Here is an 11,379-nt window from a genome sequence, read left to right as displayed (position 1 = left end):
TACACACAGCATCCGTGCAAACACTAGCAGCTTTCTTCCAGTTGACAACATAGAATTCATGCCCATATCTTATTTTAACGCGCTGAATACTGTGAAACTCATATTGCCCGTATAACAAATCATTTGTTGGACTTGAGGCCATATGTCTCAAATATATAGTTGATAACAATGGAAGTAATCTTTGTCTACAATAAGATGGCTCCCAATGCTGCTTATAAGCAAGGTAATCGATCAGCATCTCTGTCTGCGGGTTTGCCCATCCTATATATGGGTCGTCATCTGGTACAAAACAAATTAGATTAAAAGGTAGTCGCGCAAAAGTGCTGTTATAATAACAGAACAAAAAAGTTTGTGAAAAGGAGAACAAATATGTTGTGGAAAGAACAAGAGAATAATATCATGATGTGATGTGAAATCTAAGATAACAAAAAGGTAAAAATAGTAGTTGCATAGCGCTCTTTATGCCAGCTGATAAAAGCAAGAGCAAGGATCATCCAAACAACATCAGCAATTCCATCCTTATTTCTTTCCACAAAATGTGATTGATTTGGTGTAGTATAATGATGACATATGAATAAAAGTTGTAGCAGACTTACCAATCCCGCGATTGTTTCTCAGGTACATCTGTATAATTTCTTCATTTGGGAAATTTTGCTGCGATGCAATCTTTCGGCAAACTGTAATTTGCCAAGTTTTATTTTTCTTCTTTTCTTTTTCTTTCCTGTCCTGGCATCAAAACCCACGCCAAGATTAAGAACAAGTGGTCAGAAAAGGTAAATTGAAAATCCAAAGAAAAAGTGGAAAAAGCGCAAACTAAGACAAAAAAAAAAAGCTACCACACGCACAGGCACACGCACACACGCACACACAAAAAAAAAAGACAACAAAGCTTAGCAAAGGCCTACCAAGTCACATGATGAGCAATAACATTTAAACCCCACGGGTTTTTGCCAGCAGCTCTGGCCGGCGGTCGAATTACAATATTCACAAGAAAACTGGAAATGGGCTTTCTTGTTGCCTGGATGACCACAATGGGAACAATGAGGACACTTTGGCTTAGGTGATTTCTCAGCAGAACTGCATACAGCTTTACCTACAGAATCATCATTCCCTTGGACTACTGGGTCTTCTCTGGCTATTTCATGCAACCTGAGCAGGCATATGGTACATTATCAAAAACTACAGGTGATTAGAAGACTGACATTTCCAATGGCCTATGGACGAGTACACAATGGACAAGCTTGAGAGAGCAAAGACGAACCTTTCCAATATTTCATTTTCGCTAAAAGTTTTGACAAAGCGAACTGCAGTGTCAAGCCCGATCCCTGTTATACCATTTAAATCATGGTCGTTTCCAACCAACAAAGAAACAGCTATCAAGTGCTTTCTTTTAAGTCCAAGACCAGCCTCAATATCAGATATATGGTAGCACTCAAATGGTTCCTGCTCAAGTTAAAGTTGGTTACATCAATGTAGGTGAATTTAGTATCTCTACTTGAGCAAAGAACAAATAAAAATATATCAGAAACTATTAAAACACATGTAACCATATCAACCTGGTATCTAGTAACAAAATGAAAATTAGGATAAATCAGAGCACATAGTAGACAAATTCAACTTGTAAAACGCAAAAAGACTCTTCCATCATCTGTATCGTATAACTTCGTTCGCATTCCCAAAGATTTTTTTTTTTTTCCCATTTTCCTGCTCCCATCACTTGCCTTCTTGTCAGCAGAAGTTCCACGAGATGATATTTTAACGAGAAATTGCTCAACAAATCCGACGAGGTTGAGCACCAGTATTATGCTTTTAACAGAATAGTTAAACCAGCCAATCAATTCCAGATCGACTTCACTTTTCCCGGTATGAAATTAAAACGTGAGCAACAACTACAGTAGGTGAATGGACTAGCACAACATAGATGTGAAAGAAAGATTAGAGGGAACAGGGGCATACATACAAGCATAGATGGACATAACAAACCCACAAAATTCTAGAATTAGAACTCAACAACACTCAAGCTAATTTTCTATAGGACAGAAGTAGAAGTTGGCATGGACAAGTCAATCTTGTAATGGCTCTTGCTCAGCTGCAGTTTGTTTTAAGATCTGCCAGCTGTCACAAGATCTCTCCCTCAAACCGCACACTCAACTCAATAAGCATTTGATATATATGAGTCAAATTTGAAGATTAAGCTGGATTAAGCTCACACAAAATTTTACTCAAATTATGAATTCATTTCGTTCATTCTATAGATCAGAAAACTCATGTTCAAGTGAAAGAAAAAGCCTGAAGCTGTTTAATTCTCTCTTTCAAAATTTTTAGGATCCTATTCAAGTGTAAGTTAATTGCAAACAAAAGCTGTTTAATTCTCTATCCTCCACCTGATGTACATAATACAGTTCTGTGCAGTTCACTCTATAAACATAATGGGAGCACTCACTTTCGAGTTCGGCTGGATTCGCTTGATCACACATTGGGCACCATAAAGAAATGCATCACTGTCAGCTGTAATGCAAGCATCAACACGTCCTTCTCTGTTTAACTCTGCACAAAGGGCTTCTGCTTCGCCTTTTGCTTTTAGAACAGGCATTCCAAGGAGTTCAAGCAATTCCTGTCAGAAAGCAATAAGGAACTAATAAAACAAGTCTTAAAGACCTAAAAGGCAACCTATCATGAGTTATAAGCGTAAACTTGTAACATCAGAAAGCATCAAGTTGCTCCGACTTTATTAGTCTTAAGATACTTTTCAATGAATACCAAATCAAGAATAATGTCACCTAAAGTTAGTAATTTAAGCAAGCTAAACTTTATTAAGACAACATGTTCCCCAAAACTTATTTACATCCAAAGAAACTTATAAAAAACCATTGCCGGCTATGTGTTGATCCTCAAATGATAAAACTTGCTGAAGGAGTATTTCACCCGTTTCAACTTAGCATAAAATTACAAGAAATATAGATTTAGCATGTGAATCAACACACAGTTGTTGCACTTCATAGACGACACATGGCGTACAACCAAAAAATGATAGTTTCTGCATAATATATGCGTCTCTTGACCCCCCATTCAGCATAATGATGACCTCTAAGATGGCAGAGGATGACCCTGGAATACTGGCAATATCATCTAGTACCAGTACATTCGTAAGAGAGTGAAATGTGATGCAGTGCCCAATTGCACCTCAATAAAGAGAGATGATAAAAATTAAATTCACAACTGGCATATAAACCTAACACTACTCGGTAGCAGAAGTACAAATCACTAAATTGTCAAACTTCTGCTCTCTAGAAAATGTTAACATAGATAAGAACAGAGTATCAACTTCTCGAGTAATATAATGCTGCAGACTGGCATCAGAAACATAGAAGTCCGCAGCCCAGTAAATATGGCTTTCAGAATGAAGTTCTTTGAACTCAACTCACCATACATTCTTCAACACATCTCATAAATGCCCTGTTCCTTTCGACTGAGACACCCTCCTCTGCCTCTGGCAAATTTGATAAATCAATACCTGATGATCTGAAAAACCGCACTATCCTTGCCTGAGACTTTAATGGCGACGGAGTCCCATCAACTACAAAAACTGGGTATGCTCCAAACTGCACACTCAATGGCCAATATCATGAACCTCATTCCCATTGCTATAAAAAATTAACAATATCCTACAAACATAATTTACTTCCAATATACATTAAAGAAGTACTAAAAAGTTCTTGAGTACTTATGCTTTGAGATCATTATGAGTTATCCTGTAAACTTAAGTATAGCTCCCACTCAAAAAACGAGATAAAAAAATCAAATGCAAAAACCCACTTGAATTTCAAGACTCAAGCATATAAATTTTCCACCGGAAAAGGCCAAAAAAGAAAAAGGTAAGAGAACTTGAAAACACTGATACACGCATAAGAGCCTTGTACCTCAGAATCAAGCGAAAAGAGAGCACAGCAGTTGTACCTTAGAGAAAAGATTAATTGTTCGGAAGAAGGTTAGACGAATGTGGGGGTTTCTAGTGTAGCCTTTAATGGCGGTCTCCTGCTGCACAATCCAATACGACAGGTCCACTGCAACCGTTTTGTTCCTCAAGAAATTGAATCCTTCGAAGCGGGCATGAGGTTTGAGCAAATCCCAAAAGTGCCCTCCTACACCCATCGCGATAGGAGCAGGAAAAGAGGGTCCGTCCTCTTAGAAACTACTGAACGTGAAGGATCACACCATGACCATGACCACCACCATGGGGTTTTCACTTTCACAGTTGATGTAACAGAGGAGAAGAAAAGTAAAAGTGCCGAAATTTTGGGAGGAGAGGTTTAATTCTCTGATAATTGTTTTTACCTATATAAGGCAAGTAACCGTTGTGATTGACATGGGCCTTTCAATTTGGGCCTAAGCCTTGTATTTTACACGACCCGGTCCAATTCCTTATAAATATAAAATTATTACACCATAATGTTAAAAATGAGTAAAATAAAAAAATTTATATAAATTTTTTTGTACGTCAGTATTTTTTATTCAAATCATAATGAAAGGAGATCATGTGTAAATAATGAATTTTTGGAGGATTGTAAGTATAATTTTAATTTTTTTTTGGAGAAAATATGATTTTATATTTATAAAAAAAATCTAAGTATAATTAAACTTAATTTATATCCTATAATACATAATTAGTAATAGTTTAAAATTTTATAAATGCATAGTTTTCTCAAAATGAAGTAAAACTAAGGAATATTCATCTTTAATATATAATATAAGGTAAAAATAGGTGGCTACTTAATGTTTTTATACATTGTTCGACATAATAATTTTAAATTTGACATTGTATTATGTTAAAAAGAATGTAATATTTCAAAATATTTTTTAGCTATTTCAAATAAACAATGAATTATGGGTGTAAATGTAAACTTATTTAAGTTTTAATTTAATGATTAAAGTTGCAAAACGTTCCAAGTAGGACGCTTTGAGGTTCGTGTTCAAATTTTACCACACAAATAAATAACTACCCCTTATGTAATTTTAATTTAATTATTCTATATTATGTTTGTTTGTGCGTTGGTTATTGGAAAATACAGCAAAAACATATTTAAAAAAAAAGAATATATTTTAATATAATGATGGTGTGAATAAGTGTGGGCGTGAGGGCACGACGACGACCGGAATGCACAATATTAATCTGTATATGATGATGATGATGATGATGATGATGATGATGAAACCCACAAAATAAAAACATAGGATCCATTCCCGATCTCTCTCTCTCTCACACACACACACACACCAAGCTGCTTCTCTTCATTTTTACATCCAAAAATAACCTTAGGCAACTGCACGTGCGCCGCTCCAATAGTCGTGAGCCACGTATGCAATCACAGAGCATTGGTAGGAAATCAAGTAGACAAGAAATAAAACTTTGATCTTTCCCCATATACGCGAATCCATCTGATTGCACAAACTTTAACGTATCTCCATCAACACCATTCGTACTCCGTTCCAACACCCCCACAGCCCTCCCATCCCTCAACCACATATTTATGTAAATCTCTTTGTTTCCCATTTTCTTTTTCTTCTATTAGTAAAAAATAAGGATGATTATTAATTAACTAATATCCATCACAATAAATAAATAAAAAGGCATAATATTTTTTATTATCATTATTTTTGTATTTCGTTTATGAGCATATATACATATATATACACACATCATGATGTAATTCTGAAATATATGAAGTGGGCCGGGAATGGAGTACAATTACTTATAAATTTTTTCAATTATACAATTTTACGTGAATCACAAATTTAACATCGATCGGTTATTTATTATAAATTCATACACACTCGAATTTGGAACAAACCATTGGAAACCAAATTAAAAATTGTGAATCTAGCGCCCACAGTATTAGGCTATGAACGGTCTTTAAGAAATTACCCATATTATGTGTTGTATTTCGTCATTTAATATGTCAGAATTATCCACTACTTCTAATTAATAATTTATGTAAGAGTAATTTATGAATCACGTCGCGTGGTGTGGATTCTAATTAAATTATTGTAAGATAGTGAATGTCTTATGAAGTGTTTGTAGTATTAATTGCACACACGTTCAATTCAGGGTAAAATGTTTAGTTCCAGTTTATAATAAGTTCATGCACCTTAATAATTGTACTTTTGAATATTTAAATTTGTCGGTCTTAATTGATAAAGTTTTATTACAATGCCACAGCACCAAAATGTTTGATAGGCATGTCAATCTTGACCACTAGCTACCTTGTACCTACCTTGCCAAAATATATTAATTTATATAATTATACATGTAATTACCTAATTAACTAATAAAATAATCAGGGTAAACTTAAGTCAGCATTTCCTCTTCCCCGACAAATACTAATCAGTCACTTAAACTAATCTTAATTAAAGTTTGGTCCTCCATCTCCCGTTAATTTGTAGTTCCAGTCATGTCCCCATCGTTCACTAAACATCCCGACAAACACCTAAATCAATCCATAAACATAGTGATTATCTGTTAATCCACTGGAACTAAAGGACAAATAACTGACCGATCTATGTATGACCAACAAACTTCATCCAATAATGCACTAAGTACCTACCAAACTTCTGTCCCTCTTTCCATCCGATCTAACCCATTTGATTCATTTTACATTATAATTCAAATCAGCGATGTAATTCAGTGCCGTAACATAAGGTATATACTGTCCCTAGCTTTTTAAGGTAAATCTTATGTAACTTTAGTTTGAATTTATAAATCGCGCAGAATTTTTAATCTGTTATGTATTGATTGATGTGAGACGCATATCGAATTTATTAATTGTATTAGTAATTAGTACGTAGAATTAAATATAAATTGGATGAGAATAATCTAGAAAATCTTAATTTCTTCTCCGACATAGTTGAACAAACAAATAACATAAAATTATTACAATAATATTTCTCCATGCATCCATCCTAGTATTAAATATACACTACTTAGAAGCATCCATGCTTCTACGTGTGTTTTGTCATTTTCTCCACATACATTGTTCCTTCTCTTCTATAAATTGTGTAATTCACCACCATCTCAAAACTCAAACATCGATCGTCTCTACCAATCATCACAGCTGTTTTCATTCACTTTTCTAACATCAAGAAATTGAGACCAAACCTGTCGTCAGAACCTAACCAGAATCATGGCTTTGCTTTCATGCGAAACCCGGCCCATGATGCTCAAAGATTTCCTCAGAGACGATGCACACACATCATATAATGGTTTTCCAATCAACCCTAGGAATTCAAGAATGCTAATTTCTTCACATCCAGACAAGCTCTCCGGCGTATTAATCAGAAGCCGGTCGAAGAAGGCGGCGGCGACAACAATCTCAGCCATCCACAAGGTCATTAATGTCGTTAAGTTGTTCCAGTTTGGTTCCGTCAGATCTCCGTTGGTTTTACCTCGGAGCATTTCAAGAAAATCTCCCAAGAGTAGGGATAGGAACGTCGACATCTCCGATTTGCCGGAAATCAAAGTCAAAGTCAAGGACATCTTACGATGGAAATCGTTTAGGGACTTGGTGGAGGACGACCCTGTGCCGTTGGATGTTCCCTCGTCCCCTGGTCGGAGCACCACCGGCACCACCACTTCATGCAGCCAGAGGTCCAGTTGGTGTGAAAGTGATTTTACAGCGGAGGAATTACCGCCGTGGGGCGGTGAAACTGAACAGTTTTTGGGTAAAAAGTGTTTTCTTGGCCAGCCAGCTGATAGGAAAGTCAAGGTAAATTACTATTGTTTTTTTCTTTTCTTGTCATTATTGATTGACAATAATTTTATATTCATGGGTTTGTCTGTTAGTTGTATATATATTTTAAGCTGTTACTGTCTGCTGGTAGACCATACCAAAATAATTTTTTATTTATAAAAAATAAAATTATAGAATAATAAATAATAATTACATCTTATAGTATTTATAAAAATTATTTCTACATTTTAAAAAAATATATATAGACTCACCAAAAAAACATAAATCATACAAACCCTCAAAAAGTCAACAATATTGCACAAATTATCCCTATTCTTTTATTATTAAATTGTGATTTTTATAATTACATAAAAAATAGAAATAATTTGTCTAGACCATAGGTGAGTAATGCAAATCGAATTATCCCTAACAATAATAATGGTGAAAAAAATTACAATTAATATGGATATTTTTGTATGTACAGGGGGATTGGTCAATGTTTGAAGAAATGGAGCAGCAAAGCCCAGTTTCAGTTCTTGATTCTCCATTCCGACAAGTTGAAGAATTCCTCTCCCCTTCTCATCCAACTCTCGCCAATCTTGAAGCTATGCTCACAAGAAAGCCGATTCAAGAACCAAAACTCACAAGAAAACTTAGTTTTAAGGAAGAAATTACGGTTTCTGAGAGAGCAAATGCAGCCGAAGAACAGGCCAAGCAGTTGCTGAGCCATCTCATCGACGAAAACAACAAAAATCGGGAGGAGTGTTTGACAATATTGGATTTTTTCATGCACGAACTTTCTTCAAAGGGAAAGTTTAATGATGTTGAGTTTGATTCCGAGATTGTGAAGACTGCAAAAACATGGATGAATGGAGAATACGATGAGTCGTATGAGTGGGAGGTCAAGGACAAGAGGATGGCCTATGTTAGGGACATGGAGAAGGGAGTGTGTTGGAACAAGTTTGAACAAGAGCAAGAAGAGATGTCCCTAGAATTACAAGTTAAGGTGTTGGATGATTTAATAAACGAGCTTTTGGCCGACTTTCTCTGCAAATGAAAATCGGACACAAGATGCCTAAAATTGCATAAATGTGCTTGATAATCATGTGACATCAACACAACATTGATCTTAGGATCCCCGGACGGCCTAGGATTGGATGGGGTGATAGTGGATCAACCCCAATTCGGGTTTTCCAACAAGCTTAATTGATGGGCTAGTAATGTTGGTGGATGGAGATATATGAGCAAGAAATGGTAGATCAAATTGAGATTGGAGCTTGGACCAAGTCATGTATAGAGTATGTGTGGTTTGGGCTGCCTGGATACATTGGGTGCTTAATGGATACAATTTTATATGGGCATGTGTCAAATCCAGTAAGCTATGAGAAATGAGAAATGGGAAGCAATTTTGATAATATATACTTTATGTTTATCGCCCATTCTGGTCTTGTCCAGTTCAATTTTGAGTTGAAGTTTAGGCTTTGCAGTTTGTGGTGTTCATTATTTTCTTTAATTACGATCTTGCTCAACAATTAAATAGGGCTTGTGGTGTGATTTTTATTTATAATAAAGTTTGTACGGAATTAACAAATTAACTAAATAGTCATTATTTCAAACCTAACTCAAATTAAACCAATATAACATTGGCGTAGAAGTTGATATTAGAATATTGGTAGTGTGATTTTTTTCAAATCATAGGCAAGTTTTTTGTATCTTCTTTTTTTTATAGAGAATTTCTAAATTTTACGGGGTAAATCGTATTTAATTCTAACTTGAGAATCATCACATATAAGCAATAAGGTTACGCTTTTTGCATTAATAGCAACTTCATTCTTGATTTTGCGAGGTGGACATAGTAGGATATCGTGATGTTATCTATGTAAATTTGTACCCACATAAGCTATCAATCGTTAAACTACGCATAATATCATATTATATATATATATATATATATTAATTCAATAATTCAAAATTATGTAATACAAATTCATATAGACAACATCAAATAGGGTGTTATATACAAATTCAACCAAATCGCCCGAAATGGGAAGCAAACAAATATGGTTATTCAGTTGTTGGACAAAAGAAGTTCACGTGGAGAAGTGTAGGGATTTTCACTTGTGCCTGCACAATTACAGCTTACCTAAACATAAAAAGAGAATTGAAACTTAAGAGTATAGCACCATGCACTGCATTGCCAACTTTCAAGACTGCCAGCTGCCTTGTCCGCTAAATAGTGCCACGATCAAGGACCAAGAACGTCTGCTTGCCTGCTGGATGTACCACGACCCATAATATATATATATATTATCATGTGTAAATTCTTGAATGCATAATTTTATTTTAAGTATTCAAATGGGCATTAGTTAAATAAGTCCAGCATCACCAACGTTTCTGATCGAATGATAAAATGTCAAAACATTAATGATTCAAATTTAATTTTTTGTCAAGATAATTGATGACGATGAACGTAAGTCTGTTTTAAAATTGTTTTGAAACACATATAAAATTTGAAATAAATTATATTAACACATCCTAAAATTTTTTTGCAGAATTACTTGAGGGGCCTTAGTTTAATATTTTTCAATAGGTGTTTGTTTATGCTTTGCTAAGCCTATGAATATTATAATCTCATAAGTGTAGCTCTAATTTTATAAAAAAAATAAAAAATATTTATATATTTTGATTTAATTTAAAAAAATGTCAATATAATTTTCGGCTCGGAAATGAAGAAGTGATGGTTGCCCTAATCCAAGACTCTAATTGGAGGAAGAGTGCAATTTAGGGCACATTAATATTGTTTGGATCACATGCATTCAAAATAGTCTATTCATAGATTGTGTATACTACACTCATTTAAATTTATTATTTTCTTTATTTTTAAAAAAATAAAATTAAATTTATTATCTACGAAAAGAAAATGAACAAGGAAAACCAACAACCCTGAAAAATAAAAAAGAATCAACTTTTGCACCTAAATTTATTACTTTTTCTATAAAAGTCCAACTAAAAATAGAAAAATTACTCCACATGCAACTCACGTGACATGCCACCCATCATCAATCACCTTGGGAAGATCCTTGGTGGGCCCCTTCAGCCCCACGGTTCATGCAGTGGTGTCGCTTGCATGCGATTATCATATTATCTAAAGTAAAATTAATTAATTACTTACCAAATTAGTTAAGATACCGCTAATCAATCCCTGTTATTCTGAATATCCTCCTCATTTTGCTAAACATCTCTCTCTCTCTCTCTCTCTCTCTCGCTTCCTCTCCCTCTGCTTAAAATACTGAAAACTCTTCATCTTCTCTCTAAAACCCGCTCTCTCTCCCTCTCTCTCTCTGATTCTTTAATGAACACATGTACATACAGAATATATAAAGTAATACATACAATTACAAGCGATTATTCTTTTTTTCTTTTTTTCTTGTTAACGTAGTGCCGTAGTGGCACCGATACGTTTTCCTTAAAACTCATATGCCCACCACCTCAGTTTTTGCTTTCTCTGTTCTTCATCCTACGAACTCCAAAAGTCAACATGCTATTGCATTGAAAATCACTCCTACGAACTTTGATTTGAAGCACATGCAAAGCCCATCTCTCAGTACTTGAAGAGGGAGCTCTTTTTTTGCTTTTTAATCCACCCAGGAAGAGC

The 11,379-nt window shown here is 34.9% G+C and overlaps 2 protein-coding genes across 2 annotated transcripts; one reads left to right on the top strand and one right to left on the bottom strand.

Moving 5' to 3' along the window:
• On the bottom strand, nt 1–4,295 carry LOC105174296 (flap endonuclease GEN-like 1; the record flags this gene model as incomplete). Its single annotated transcript, XM_011096352.2, is given in 7 exon segments — nt 1–279; nt 597–726; nt 906–1,149; nt 1,262–1,443; nt 2,444–2,614; nt 3,426–3,602; nt 3,958–4,295. Coding segments are annotated over 7 exon segments (1,378 nt in total), but the record flags the coding sequence as incomplete, so codon positions are not given.
• Nucleotides 7,025–9,157, top strand: LOC105171871. The gene is made up of 2 exons (XM_011093124.2): nt 7,025–7,760; nt 8,209–9,157. Exons 1-2 carry the CDS (start codon nt 7,179–7,181, stop codon nt 8,779–8,781), a joined length of 1,155 nt encoding a protein of 384 aa, XP_011091426.1. The 5' UTR covers nt 7,025–7,178; the 3' UTR covers nt 8,782–9,157.

Source organism: Sesamum indicum, linkage group LG1 (assembly GCF_000512975.1).
Source record: "Sesamum indicum cultivar Zhongzhi No. 13 linkage group LG1, S_indicum_v1.0, whole genome shotgun sequence".
NCBI classification, from domain to species: Eukaryota; Viridiplantae; Streptophyta; class Magnoliopsida; order Lamiales; family Pedaliaceae; genus Sesamum; species Sesamum indicum.
Note: the sequence above shows the minus strand (reverse complement) of the source record. Positions and strands in the feature narration are given on the sequence as shown.

Bases quoted from the DNA above. Each gene is read 5' to 3' on its own strand.
- LOC105171871 (XM_011093124.2), top strand. From the start codon at position 7,179: ATGGCTTTGCTTTCATGCGAAACCCGGCCCATGATGCTCAAAGATTTC. The intron at 7,761-8,208 runs GTAAATTACTAT...TTGTATGTACAG, and splicing joins CAGCTGATAGGAAAGTCAAG to GGGGATTGGTCAATGTTTGA.